General features: G+C 39.0%; 1 protein-coding gene across 1 annotated transcript in view; it reads right to left on the reverse strand.

Moving 5' to 3' along the window:
* Positions 1-15,000, reverse strand: part of LOC137985137 (obg-like ATPase 1) — a 27,508-nt gene that overhangs the window by 5,969 nt on the left and 6,539 nt on the right. The window contains exons 6-14 of the mRNA XM_068832632.1: positions 12,456-12,516; positions 10,439-10,530; positions 10,204-10,230; positions 8,893-8,949; positions 8,132-8,209; positions 6,849-6,946; positions 5,854-5,935; positions 2,471-2,529; positions 842-938 (exon numbers count right to left, since the gene is read on the reverse strand). Of these exons, the coding sequence (XP_068688733.1) occupies positions 842-938; positions 2,471-2,529; positions 5,854-5,935; positions 6,849-6,946; positions 8,132-8,209; positions 8,893-8,949; positions 10,204-10,230; positions 10,439-10,530; positions 12,456-12,516 (651 nt within the window). The remainder of the gene's footprint in view (positions 1-841; positions 939-2,470; positions 2,530-5,853; positions 5,936-6,848; positions 6,947-8,131; positions 8,210-8,892; positions 8,950-10,203; positions 10,231-10,438; positions 10,531-12,455; positions 12,517-15,000) is intronic.

Here is a 15,000-nt window from a genome sequence, read left to right on the forward strand (position 1 = left end):
TCATCTTCACTTACAGTGGCAAAACGACTACTGGCAGCCATTTTTGTCCGTCGGCTGATAATCCGAGATAGCGAGCCAATGAGAGCGCGCGATTTTGCATAATCACCTGTGTGTTTATACAAATATATATATATATATATATATATATATATATATATATATATATATATATATATATACACATATATATATTTAACCAGAGAAAGCTTTTTTACATGAATATGTCTCCAAAACCTGGTTACTCTTCTATTTTTAATCACTTACAAATTCGTTACTAATTTGTTATTACGTAAGTTCATACTTAAGCAAACCATGACGAATCTTCAAAATCTCATGCCATGCTTCATTGAGGATGTGCTCATACGTCACCATTCTGTGATTGCGCTTCAATCGTCATCTTCCTTACGGTCGACGCGCGCTAGTTATAACCTTTCGAGGCTTATGGCGCAAAAAAACCCCTTCGTTGTTTCTGCCCCAGAGCTATGAAACCAACTGGCAACTGACATAACATCTTGTGACACATTGGAAAAGTTCAAGTACAAGCTTATCACACACTATTTACTAACTCTGTTTGCCTCTGTTTCGAAGCGAGTCTTGAGTTCTGTATGCTTGTGAACCAAGACTCGCTTTGAAATAGAGGGCAAACCGCAATTTGAAAAGAGGCTGTCAGCACTCCGTATCAGTTTTTTACTAATTTCGGTACAGAATACCTAATGACCCACTGTATCATACATTCACTTCATTCAAGGGAGATCTGTTTGATTATTTACAAAGGAAACCCTTAAATACCCAAACTAGCCTCCCACTTACACTGAATCCATTATCAATCTTATCACCTTACCAAAATCGTCCAAGCTTTCACTTCATCTTTTCCAGCAGTAAAGAAATATTGAAGCTGAAGAGCTTTAAATCCAGTTGTGATGATTTTAGCAAGAGCACTACAAACAAAATGAGAGGCGCGGTGGCCTCATGGTTAGTGCGCTCGACTCCGGATCGAGTGGTTCGGGTTCGGATCCTGGCCGGGGACATTGTGTTGTGTTCTTGGGCAAGACACTTTACTCTCACGGTGCCTCTCTCCACCCAGGTGTATAAATGGGCGATGGACTAGCATCCCATTCAGGGGGGAGTACAAATACTCCTAGTCGCTTCATGCTACAAAAACCGGAGATAAGCGCCGGCCTGATGGGCCTTCTAGGCTCATAGCAGACTTAACCTACTACAAACAAAATGCAAATAAAATGTGACAATGCACATTGTTACTCAATTACAAAGGTCATAACAATTTTATTGAAGATAAAATAAATCAAGTTTATTATGTGGCAAGCAATTTTCAGGCCAAATGGAGCAATCTGATCGGATGGTTTTCGGTCGAGATTTTACAGTATGGTCCATTACCATGGAAACGGTCTGTTTCCGTATTTTTTCTCTCTCCCGGGAAATTCAAGTTGAGCGAAACACAAAAAGTTTTTAAAACGCGGAATTTAATTTTTTTTCATCACAAAAGTACCATTATAGGAAGCGGAATGTAAAAGGTTACCGTTCAAAGTTCGCTGATGGATGGTGGAGATTGCGAACATTCACCAAGCGGAGAAGTGTTAGATGGATCAAAGAAACGATGTCATATATTGAACTTTCTAACCTGACTTGCTCGGCACCGTACAGGGGAATATTGGTCCTCGGTCATTTTTGTAAGGACCTCGCTGTGCTCGATCCGTACTGCCACGACCACAGGCCAATATTCCCCAGAACGGCCCTCGCGTTTGGTTAGTAAGAGGTTATTAGAGCGGTTTTCCATTGAGTGTCGAAAGTAATTAGCGAATTACTTTGGTTTTGCATCTAATTCACTCAGCGATTGGTTCAAAGTTCTCGCGCCACTTCTTCAACCAATCAGAAGTGAAACCAAAACCAATCGTGGCTCGCGCGTCCACATTTTCCCGCCTTTTGTGTCGGCTACGTGTAATTACTTTGAGTTTTGATTGGTTTACTGGATTGTCTCCGTCCTTTTTGATTGGCCAAAGTAATTACTTTGGTTTTAGTTTTACGACACTCATTTGAATACCGCTCTACTTCAGTTTGGTTAAAAAAAAGCCAATACTTTGGAATCTAAAATGGCATGGATTAGATTCCTGAACTAACAAAACGCTTAGGTCGCTCTCTCAAGAATTTTCAACAAACGTTTGGCTCAGGAGACTTTACCACGCGTTTTGTCAGTTATGGGGTGAACTTTGTATTCCAAAAGAATGAAAAATGGTACAACACTTCAAATTTTCGTTTTTTTGCCTCCAGTTTTTTGTGATTTTCTTCATAAAACTTGGAAAAAGTTATTCCGTTACTTCGGTGTCCTTTTTCTTTGCATGAAATTTGGGTTAAATTGTGCAATGTGACAAAACGCACGAACAGAAGTCATTTGGCACGTTTTAGTTCTAAATTAAACCAGTTACTCCCAGACAAAATTTCAAGAATCATTCACCTTTGTGTTCCAGCTTCTTTAAGGTACTTTTCAGCTTCTTCTTGTTCCATGTCTAGAAGCTAAAGAGATAAAGAAGAAAAGGGATATTGTACACAGTGCTTGATGATTAGGATGATGGTGATGACGATGATGAACTTTATTTTAAGTGTCAATTGTATTAAGGTCGGTGCCTACTAATTCAAAGGTATTTTTGCCCCGGTTTATGATTATTCAGGAACTGTAGATCTGAACAAGTGTTATTGAAATCCAAAAAGAAAATTGGGGGTAACCACGCATCTTTCAAAGATAATTGACGAACAATATTTGTAAAAAGCTTTCAAATACAAAGCAATGTATGGCGTTTTTTCTAGGGTAAAGTCCGCTACGAGCCTAGAAGGCCCATCAGGCCGGCACTTATCTCCGGTTTCTGTAGCATGAAGCGACTAGGAGTATTTCTACTACCCCCTGGATGAGATGCTAGTCCATCGCCGGGTTACCCCCAGCATTTTCGCCGGTACCCATTTATACACCTGGGTGGAGAGAGGCACGGTGAGAGTAACGTGTCTTGCCCAAGAACACAACACAATGTCCCCGGTCAGGACCCGAACACGGACCACTCCATCCAGAGTCGAGCACACTGACCATGAGGCCACCGCGCCTCCCGTTTTTTCTAAAATTGAAGCTCTAAAAATGCATGGTTATTCGCAATTTTCTTTTTGAATACAGAGAGTACTTACTAAGATCTACTTCCTCCGGATAGTTTTAAACCGCGCAAAACTATCACTGTATCAGTAAGCATCACCGGCAGGAAATCCGAGTATCTCAAGATGCGCAAAACGTATGCGCAATAACAATAGTAGACACCGTCCTTAAGCACAGGGACACTAATTGGGGATACTGCGCAGAAATCAAATCAAATCATATCAATTCATCATGTAATTACTTTGGCTAATCCGGATCGAGTAGTCCGGGTTCTGGTCCTGGCCGGGGACATTTTGTTGTGTTCTTGGGCAAGACAATTTACTCTCACGGTGCCTTTCTCCACCCAGGTGTATAAATGGGAACCGGCGAATTTAATGCTGGGGGTAACCCTGCGTTGGAAAAGCATCCCATCCAGGAGGGAGTAGAAATACTCCTAGTCGCTTCATGCTGCAGAAACCGAGATAAGCTCCGGCCTAATGAGCCACTTGGCTCGTAAGCAGACTTTACCTACCAACCCTTTAACGACACCTCCGACCTTCCCCCCAAAGAGTGAGACTTCGAGATTTTATTGTCTCTCCGCTGACCGGTTGGCTCAATCGGTTAAGCGTCAGACAAGCATGCGTGCGGGAGGTCACGGGATCAAAAACTCCGGCCAGACCAACACTCGGGGTCTTTAAATAACTGAGGAGAATGTACTGCCTTTGAAATTAAATCTGCAAATGGTTGGACTTTCTGGTCTTCTCGCATAAGGATGATAAACCGTAGGCCCCGTCTCACATCACTCGTGTGGGACATTAAAGAACCCATACACTGTTCAAGAAGAGAAGGGGACATAGTCCCCGGTGTGGCCCCGGGGCTCCAAATACGCTAGCGGATTTGTACCCCGGGGGGTCCAAATCTAGGGGGGTCTCAATTCGCTGGGACACCGGTGTGGCAGTAGGGATCTTTTGATCGGAGGACGAGAACAACTACGAGCACAAGTTTTCCGTACTGAGCATGCACATAAGGTTTGAAGGCCGACATTTTTCGAAGTGCGCATGCTCAGAACGGAAAACTCGTACTCGTAGTCTCTTATTCATCACGTTCTGGGGGAATCTGGCAAAGTCCCCCAAAAAGTGTCGTACATTGGTCCTAAAAAGCCCCTGGGAGAGTGGTTAATTACGAATTCATTCAATATTTATTCTATTGCCAAACAATTTTACTTTTCCATGGGGGCCAGTTCAGAGTAGAAATGGCCACTAAAGAAAATAGAAAATGGTTTGAACCCAGGAGTTTCATATCTCGATGGAATTTGATCGTCTCGGGTGAAAGGTTACGTTGCCAACCTCTATCTGCGCCTTACAAACGATTACTTAACAGAAAAACTTGATTACACACAACTCTTTCCTGTCAGCTTTCAAAGCCACTGCAACTTTCACTTACAAACCCGATCGTAATGCACCAATCACCACTCACCATCCTCACAACCAATCACATTACAGACCTGAGCATCACTGCATCCATTTGAATTTCAGATATCAGGATAATGGGATGAACGCTTCCATACGACAACCCACCGAGATCAAAATTAATAGATTTATGTAAAAAAAGAGAAGATTCTCCAAAATGCCGTTTAAGGACGGTGCCTACTATTGTTACTGCCCATACGTTTTGCGCACCTCGAGATACTCGGATTTCCTGTCGGCGGTGCTTATTGATGCAGGGATATTTTTGCGCGGTTCAAAACTGTACCGACAAAGCTGAACTTAGCAAGTGCTCTTGGTATCAAAAAGAAAATTGGGGGTAACCATGCATTTTTCTGAGGTAATTAAGCTTCAATTTGGAAAAAAAAACGCCATAAATTGCTTTGCATTTTAAAGCTTTTTACAAATAGTGTTGATTAATTATCTTCGAAAATGCGAGACAAGATTAAATAATTACAGTACAGGTTATAAATTGTGTACAGTGGTCAAAGTAGCGAAGGCTTTCTAGTTGACCACCACTCATTATACATTTCAATAACACTTGTTAAGATCTGCTTTTCCCGCATATTTAGTAAACCGCACAGAAATACCTTTGAATTAGTAGTCACCGTCCTTAATAGAGCTATGTATCTGAGCCTATGGTCTGACTTCAGGGTTAATGAATCTAAGTTGTGAAAAAAGATAACTGAGATAATCTTCGTTGTTTCCGCGAAGTATTATTGAAAGAAGCGCTTAGTCACAAGTGGAAAAAGTCAATGGCATAGAGTACCGAAGTGTGACATCACAAAAAAATTAATTTGTGAAATTATGGGATTTGGCACCATTTTCAAATAGAGCGTCCTTAGAAAAGGGTCCTTGCCAAAAATCACCTCTTAATTGTAATTCCCAGCCGAAATATAAAGGATGAAAGTTTGATACTGCCCCATATAAATCTCTCTAATTTTGAGCTGGTTCCAAACTGAAGGAACCAGAACAAATTTTGAAGGGTTTGTATGGGATGCTATCAAACTTGGATCCCTCATATCTCCATCGGGAATTCCAATTCAGAGCTAATTTTGGGTATGAGGGCATCATTTAGGATCCTCTGTAAGAATATGACATCATATCCCATAATTTCAAAAAATATATTTTTGTGACGTCATCACTTCGGTACTCCATTGCATTATTATGCACATGAGGGAGGGGGGGGGGGGGCAACTTGCAGGGCACAGATCAAAGGATGAGGAAAAATGCACTCACCTTAGACTCCAGGGCACCACTGAAGGGAATTATTACAGCTCCGCTATCATTAGCATCTACCCATTCTTTTATCTTTGCTAACCTAAAAAAGGTGAAAAAAAAACCCAGCCATGAGATTTTTTACACTGATCCAACTTCATTTTTCCTTATGGTAAAGTAAGGTTAACGTCAAGGTACACCTTATTTAACGTCGGCAATTCCTTTACCCTCTGGAGGGTATTCTCCCAGGAAGCCGACGGAGCGCTCATTTTACCCCCCTCTTTCCATCAGAGCTCCATTTTAAATACTAAATACAATATGAGCGACCGTATTGTATAGGATATACAATGTCGAGCTGAAGGCAAGACATTTTATATCCGATACAATACAGGGGAGAATATTGTATTGTGCTTATGAAATGTCAGCATTTAAGTGTTAATGTACACTAGGTATTTTAGGTGATTCAAGACATTTTAACCATGAAAATTGAAAGAAACATTTATGTAAATGAAGAGAAAGCTGTATCAGAAATACAGATATTGATTAATAAAACATTTCTTTTGTTTTCCCATCATGAATTATTAATGAATTTTATAAGGGTATTTAAAGCTACTTAAGCTACACTTAAGGAGCAAGGATGGTACAGTCGGTTAGTGCGCGGCCTTGGTGCAAGAGGTCCTGAGTTCGATTCCCGGATCTCGCATCCTTGTTTCAACTTCTTTCTTTTCCGTGTAGCTAAGTAGCTTTAAATACCCGTAAAACGGAGCACTGATGAAGAGGGGGGAGTAAAATGAGCGCACTGTCAACCTCAGGTTTGTTAGTTTAATTACTGTTACGAGTTATCGACGTTAAATATGGTTACTTTACTTTACTTCACTTTTACACTGAAAGAAAAGAAGTCGAAACAAGGATGTGAGATCCAGGGATCGAACTCGCAACCTCTTGCACCAACCTAGGCCGCGCACTAACCGACTGTGCCACCCTTGCTCAACAATATTACTATTAGAGAAACACACCATTTGTTCTTTTTCCTAATGTAATCCTTTTCTGATAAGTTCACAAGATATATGACAGGCTTAGAGGTGAGAAGTAAATGCTTGTTAAGAACCTCAATCTGAAATATATAAAAACAACAATAAATATATCTTATTAGATGTTTTGGTGTGTACTATCGCTAACTATTATTTTTTACGAGTTGTGCTGTATTTTGACGAGCACGTTAGGGCGAGTTAAAATACAAACAACGAGTAGCAATACTCAGCAATACTACACACCACACATCTACAGTCAACTCCCTCTAAGATGGACACCATCGGGACTGGCCTCAGCTGTCCGTCTTAGAGAGGTGTCCGGCTTATAGAGAGTCAACGTAACATGACCCCAGGAGATAATAATGCTGAACCTGTGCACAGTGAATACGCGTCTGTTTAAAGTATTTACTTGAACGAAACCTACTTGTTTTAGATTACAATACAATTCGGTTGCCACCTCCAAGTCACTTTTTGAATGGGACAATGACTGATTTAATCTTAACTTGTACTGTATGTATTCCAGCAACAAGATAAGAGCTGTCAATTAAATGTCTGGTGTTAAAAAGAGTCACGTACAAGAATTTTTCTTGCCTAAATCGTAATTTGCGGTCACATTCAGCACCTCACAAGCGTCCATTTACGATTTCTTATGGAGGTGTCCGTCTTAAGGAGAGTTTGGTTTTAGTAATATGACTAAAAAAACGGCTGGGACCAGCGCCAGGTGTCCGTCTTATAGAGGTGTCCGTTAAGAGAGAGTTGACTGTAATAAGCTATTTGTTATCCAACTTTCTTTGCACTAAATTTTTCGCAAATGAAAATTGTAAACAACCAAGAACGTGTGACAGATTTGTGTGTGTGGGGCAACATCAGCAACTAAACTAGTCAAACCGGTTCTCGACTGTACAATAACCAAGTGTACAAATAACTAACTGTACAATATCACAGAATATTTGTACTCGTTTCGTGCGTTTTTTGTACAATAACTAATACAGTTGGATAATAAAGGCCCACATACTTGACAGTCGAAAATTTAGCAACTTTGCAAATGGGTCACTAATCATTATTGAAGGTGATGAAGACACAGATTTAAATTTACTATTTTACCAAAAGCCATTCACAGAGAAGCTATTTATCCCTAACAACAACTCAATATCTTACGTTCAGCTTTACAAATTTACTTTACAACAGAATAACAGAAGAACAGAACCATCAAGAAACTTGTTCAAGGCATACCGATCGTAAGAAAGCGCTTCTGACAATATACTTACTTCTTTTGCATCCCAGGTTACAAACCTCACATGCTTTTTGTCCTCTGACACTGTATGGCAAATTTTTTTCAAGCTTTCCTGGAAAGAAAAGAAAAAATCAATTACCACTATACATGTGTAGTTTGAATCATTGCAATCATATAACTGCTTGTAAATTACTCTAACAGTGCATGGAATAGCCCAATGTTGATCAACATAAAACATAATGCACATTAAACTCTTCCGTAAAACGGTTACGTTTTCAAAGAAATATTATTAGTAATTATTTCAATCCCAAAAGTGACATTTACAAGGTCACTTGACAGTCAGACTTGAAAGGTTGGTTCTTAAAGTTGACAAAATTCCAATCTTCAGCATATAATTTTCTTCTAAACAAAAGACAACATGACCTACCCTTTGCAATCGATAAGGGAACAACTTATTCATTACAACATCTACCTTCAAAGTTAATCCAGCTCTCTCAATAATTATTTTAAATTTAGTAATGGCTGACCATTAAACAGGAAAATTCCAGTTAAGATAAAAGTGTTTCTTTTTAATCAATGCTTAAAACTTAGGTCACTTAGTATTTAGTTAACTTAGTTTTGAAATCCAAAGAAAAAGAAGAAGTGATTTTTTGGTTATAGTGACACTTCCTTCCCCTTTGATGGGTAAAATGATCTGGTGTTAGAGAGAGTTTAGTGTATACCAACACTCTTAGAAGGAAAAGGATTAAAATAAAGTGATAATCATTATTTTTATCATTATAAAGGACCACTTACATATTCCCCTACTCTCTTTTTATCACCACCCCTTATAACTGTCTTCTCCATGTTGTTCTAAAAAAGGGAAAACTCCTTTGTAAGCAGTGAACAAGTACCACATACAAACATATACATTTTACTTAATTGACCTCTCCCCATAGGAGCTTTTCAGGGCAAGTGAAACAAAATCAACGAAATCAAACTGTTACGAATCCCAACTGGCCAGAGGCAAAACAGGCCCCAGCGGTTCAAGAGATGGATAACACTATAGAGTAAAGTAAAGTAAAGCAACCATATTTAACGTCGATAACTCGTAACAGTAATTCAACTGACAAACCTGAGGTCGACGGTGTGCTCATTTTACTCCCCCCTCTCCATCAGTGCTCCGTTTTATGGGTATTTAAAGCTACTTAGCTACACGGAAAGGAAAGAAGTCGAAACAAGGAAGCGAGATCCGGGAATCGAACTCAGGACCTCTTGCACCAAGGCCGCGCACTAACAGACTGTGCCATCCTTGCTCCTTAATCCACTGGATAAATCAGTATCTATTGGATAGCACAATTGGTTTCGCTATGACTTATCCACTGGGTAGTGATTTATCCAGTGGATATAGCGTTATCCATCTTTTGAAAAACTGGGACCAGTTGGCTATTTACATGTGAAACTGAGAAGTTGAACCAGGGACTACCAGGATCAAATTCAACTAGTGGTCACAGGGATTGAAATTAACAACAAATTCCAGTCGCAATTTTGCGACAAGATATGAAAATTTAGTCACAATTTTGTAACTTTCAGTCACAAAATCGTTGCATTACATTTTGATGTCAGCAGTTTAGCAAAACAAAATATGAGCCTGCAATACTTGTGTGTAAAAAAGAAACTGCTGAAAATGGCAAATGATTGAAGGAATGGAGTTGTGCACATAACATCACAGCTAAATTACGCACAATTACGCTATCTTCAGATTGAAAGAAAATTCATGGGAAGAAGCAAAATAATTTGGTCATTTCTTTTATTATACTTTAGCAAAAGTAGCAGCAAAGTGGCAACTGCTAACCTTTTTGTTTCAAAAGAGCCAAGGTGAAAACAAGTCGCAAATTCGAAACTTCTCCAGATATTTTAGTTGCAAAGAGAAAAACTTCAGTTGTAAATGCGACTGTACTGGTCACAAGTTCAAGCCCTACGTCACAGCAGGTCTTGAACCCGGGATCTCTGGATCTCAAGGCAAGCGGTGCCGTAACCATTGGGCCGCATTGCCTCCTATCACTATCCTTTTAGCATTAATGATGACACAGCAAAACAAATTATGTAACTTTGGAATATACTCACAACTTTATCTTTCAGATATTCCTCATCCTAAGAAAAAAAGGAACCAAATTGGATTTTAATGCTGTACATGTATCTTAGTCTAAGCAACCCTTTTAAAACGGTTAGCTTTCAATAAATGTGCGGCTCGCATTTTGATTCCCGAGGCTAACATGCCGACTCACATGGCTCGCTAGCTCGCATATTGTACAACCTGCAAACTAACTCTAAAAATTATAGAAAACTGCAACTCTGAAACCTTTTTCCTTAATTCTTCAGAGATGATTTCAAGGTCTCGTACTGGGTTCACATCTCCCTCTACATGAGTAACATCTTCACCCTCAAAAGCACCTGAATGGAAAATCATACAAAAAGAAAATCAATAAATACGTCATTGAATACCATATTCAAAACTCAATTTTGTTTGTACAGGTAATCACATGATTTTAACCCTTGGATGCCCAAACGGGCCTAAACCGGCCAGACTTATTATTTTACTGTCTCACGCCAAACGATTTTCCTTGTCCATGCGGAACGCCTGGGAGTCAATGGGTTAAGTCCAATTTGGATTAAATGGGCAAGAGTAAATGTTTGCAAAGAACAACTTTACTAATAAGTGCATATTTATTCCAAATTGCACAAGAAAATGATGTGATTTCATATTAATAATCTACATGAAAAAGAGAGCTACTTGTGATAAGCTCTTTTGCAACTTTTTCATGTAGATTATCAATAAGAAATCACTTTTTTTTTCTGCATAATTATTACATGTATGCAGAAGGAATGCATGCCTGGCTCTTAAGAGAGTTTCTCTGACCAATGACCAATCAAAATGCCTGATTTGTTACGTCTTGTGCATTATGCAGGGCTTGACATTAACACACCCGTTTCCCATTGGAAAAAAAATTTAAGACTTGGACAGTAAAAAAAAAATCACCCGATTTGGAAAGTAAATTTTTGACTAAGATGGAAAAGCAGATTTCTTTTTTAAAGGCCTTTAGCCAAATGTATGCAAATAAAATGAGCAAGCAACCCCTAAACATTGAGTGACTAGCAAACTCATTTTCTGCCACATTGAAGAGCTCCTCTCAGAACAAGTCTGCCTACCACAATCACACGAAAATCTCACTTGGTAACTGAATGCACCATATTGGATTTCAAAGATAAGTCTTTTTGGTTTTGGATTTATGCGGAATTCAGGTGGCGATAATGAGCCTACACAAAGAGAAAATAACGAGCAAGCTAGCCAAACTGAAAGACATGCTACAGATGCTGTAACATCTTTGCAATACTGCAATTTTTTTCCAATTTCAATCACTGAAATTTATTTATTGAAATTGGGGCATCTCAAAAACATCAAATACACACTGACAGTATGAAGAAACATTTTTTGAGGCAGAAAGTAAAATTTTGAAACGTACTCTCCAAAATGAAAAGTGGTATCAAAAGTAAGTGTTGAGCCCTGATTATGTTAACTACCTGAAAACTGCATTTCTCTTTGCCAGTAAGAATTTGCAGAAATAATTTTTTCAAGTAAATTATTAATTTAGAAGTGCAAGAAAATGGTTTTTAACCCCCTTCAGTATACCGCCTTCTCACTAGTACATCATGGGGACACGCATTGAGAGAGTGCATTCGTACAAGATCCTGGGCAAAATTCTATCTCACGACCTGACATGGAATGCACAGGTGGATTACATTTCTAAAAGGGCCAACAAACGGTTGTACGTCATCCGCACTCTCAAGAAAGCCTGTGTCCCCAAGGGTGACATTGTTAAAGTGTACATTAGCCTTATACCAAGCATCCTTGAATTCGCTGTACCAGCATGGGCAAATATCCCATTGTACCTGGAGGACGCAATTGAGTCGATCCAGAAAAGGGCGCTAGCAGTCATCTTCCCAGGTGTACCCTATGATTAGGCGCTGTGAACCGCAGGAGTTACAACCCTTACTGCATGCATCGACAACATATGCAAGAGCTTTATTCAGAACATTAAAACCTCCGAATTCCTTTCTAATCTACTACCAACTACAACAGAAGTCTCCCACGGGTACACAATCCGTTCAGGACAGTTAAGATATGACAAGGTTTTAGCTAATACTTCTCGCTTGAATAATCTTGTTACTTATAAATCCCAATGATTATTGTATTTGCTGACTGCTCATGTAATTCAGTCACCTCGACTGCAATATGAGTTAATTAATAAACAAGATTATAATAATATTGGGAAACAATGTGAAAAGCAGCATACACAAATTCTACCAAAAACACTTACGTATCATGTGGAAAATTGCATCACATGCCCATATATGTGAAAGAAATGCATTTCCAAGACCCTATTTAAAAAAAGAAAGATATACATGCACAAATTTATATTACTGAATGGGTTTGTGCGGAGGGTGTAAATTACAGGTTGCAGGTTACAGCATCAAGTTTATGTGAAACGGCAAACGTCGGCTTGCCGTTTCACACAAAATAGAGAGAAGGTTGTGACTTAAGCTTCACCTGACCCACCGCAACTTGAGTATTTAGTTACTAAAAAGCAAAAATAAAACTCTGAGTCTTTTTAAACATTGTCTGTTGACAAAGACGCTATATAAAATGAATTTCCTTTCCCATCAAATTTTGAGAGTTTTGATGAAGCTGTTTTGTCAGTCAACAGAGAGTTAACGTGAGTTCATGAAGAAAATTGTGGCAAGGAGTCAGTTAAGAACTATCTATAACGTTACCATGAAACCTAATTTTTTCTCTTTTGGCATATCAGAAAATGGTTTTGGGGTACTTTTTTTCCCGCAAACAACTTCTTACATGTATGTAGAAAAAACGGGAAGAAAATTTCACGTATACAGCAAACACGAAAATGCCTAATTTCATGTAGAAACGGCAAGCGGTTGCCAGCAAACGTAGAAAGTTCTCAGAAATTCATGGTCACATGGTCACTTTTGCCGTTTGCATTTCATGTAAACATGATGATGCTGAATCTCTCTGTTTTACCAAACCTGAAACAACCCAGACCTTTACAAAAATGCTGACCTTAGACTTAACCATTATCTAAAGCACAGCATTTAGGCCTAACGGTAGCATTAGTAAAGGTCTGGGTTGTTTCAGCTATGGTGAAACAATGACCTCGGGCCCGTTTCTTGAAAGTCCCGAGAACTTTTCAGGCCCGAAAAGCCATTTGTGAAACTGCCACCAACCGCTTGTTTTGGAAAGCCGATCTTTTAACCCTTTCACCCCGTGGGGTTCCCCATTGACGAGTAAAATCGTCTGGCGTTAGACAGAGTAAAATCTATAAGTGGCACTCTTGGGAGTGAAAGGGTTAAAAAGGTAGCAAAAAGAAAAATGACTATGAAGTTTGACGACTTAAATCCTCTCCGTTCTTGAGATACAAAAGGAATTGTGACAGCCGAAAGTGGCCCGTAAGGTTTCAGGACTTTCGAGAAACGGGCCCCAGCGACCCCAACCTGCAAACTGCAGTTTACACCTTCCATGGGTTTGTGTGTATTTAACGTTGGTTTTTGTATTTTGATCACACTCTGAAATAAACAGTTTCTTTGATGATGAATATTGTGGTTAAAAACTAATCGAATGTGGTTCAGCGTTATCTGTACTCTTGTCGACAATAATATTTGTCATCATGGTCAGAATTTGTTGTGGACTTACGAGGCACAAAACATTTTGACCACCGTGATGATGAATATCGTTGTCACTAAGACTACAGACAATGCTGCACCACATTCAATTTGTTAAACTTGTTAATTCTCCCACTTAGATGTTACAGAATCCTTCCAAAAGCAGTCCAACCATCACGATCCCTTCTGAATCTTAAGGTCAGGGCGGGTTTGAGCGTGAATTGAGGACTTAACGTATTTACCCGTGTATAAGTCTACCCCCCATTTTTGATGGTAAAAAAAGCAATTTCTTTGTTTGATGTTCATGGGATACTAATCATGTATTCTTCGATTCCTGGAACTGTGGATACACAAAAAGTCAGGGCCTTAAGCGCGTAATAGTTTTGTGGTTCAGCAGTTGTTGTATATGCGGGCATTTTGTCCCTAAGTTTTGAAAAAGTTCTCAGAAAATCAAACATGTAAACCTCAAACTAACCTGTTTCGTTGTTCAAGCATAAAGGGATTTAGAGGATAAGCACAACATCACAGAAGCAGGAGTAAATCTTTGAAAATGACTTAAAAAATGATACGAAATGTGCAAGGTTTAATTGGTCCTTGATTTACAATACATATATCTCGCATGAGAAACAAAACAAAAGACTCATAAACCAAACACCACGAAGTTTGCAAAAGCATTTAAATCAGACAGGTTTGTATAAGGAATTTAAAAAAAATCATTACCAACCAGCATGTTCTGGCAACACGAGTGACGATGTTTGCACACAAACATGAGGTGTGTGCCAGGTTACTAAGCAGTTGAATGATCGTGAATGCCTTTTTGATCTTGCCCCCTTTGGTAAACGAAAATTTCCAGTGTCTATTTCATATTTGTGCTAGTGAGTATCTTCAACATTTAGAGTTGGACAAATCCTTTTTCATTTCAACTGGAATTGCTTACATTCATTTTGAAGTTTTTTGTCCACTGTGTTCGTTATGCCCAAGACAACATTGTTATGTTAATTTTAAATAAATTAATTAGCTGGAACTGGGCCCGGTTGTTCGAAAGCCGATTAACTTAACTCAGGATTAGCGCAAACTTTGGTTTCATTTTTTCAACTTTTGAGTAACAGTTTCTTTTGTTGATTTTTGATTTTCAAGATTGACTTCTTCTAATCTAAAATTTTGCCGAATATCAGCGCTGAACAAGTT

This window comes from Montipora foliosa, chromosome 14, assembly GCF_036669935.1.
Source record: "Montipora foliosa isolate CH-2021 chromosome 14, ASM3666993v2, whole genome shotgun sequence".
NCBI classification, from domain to species: domain Eukaryota; kingdom Metazoa; phylum Cnidaria; class Anthozoa; order Scleractinia; family Acroporidae; genus Montipora; species Montipora foliosa.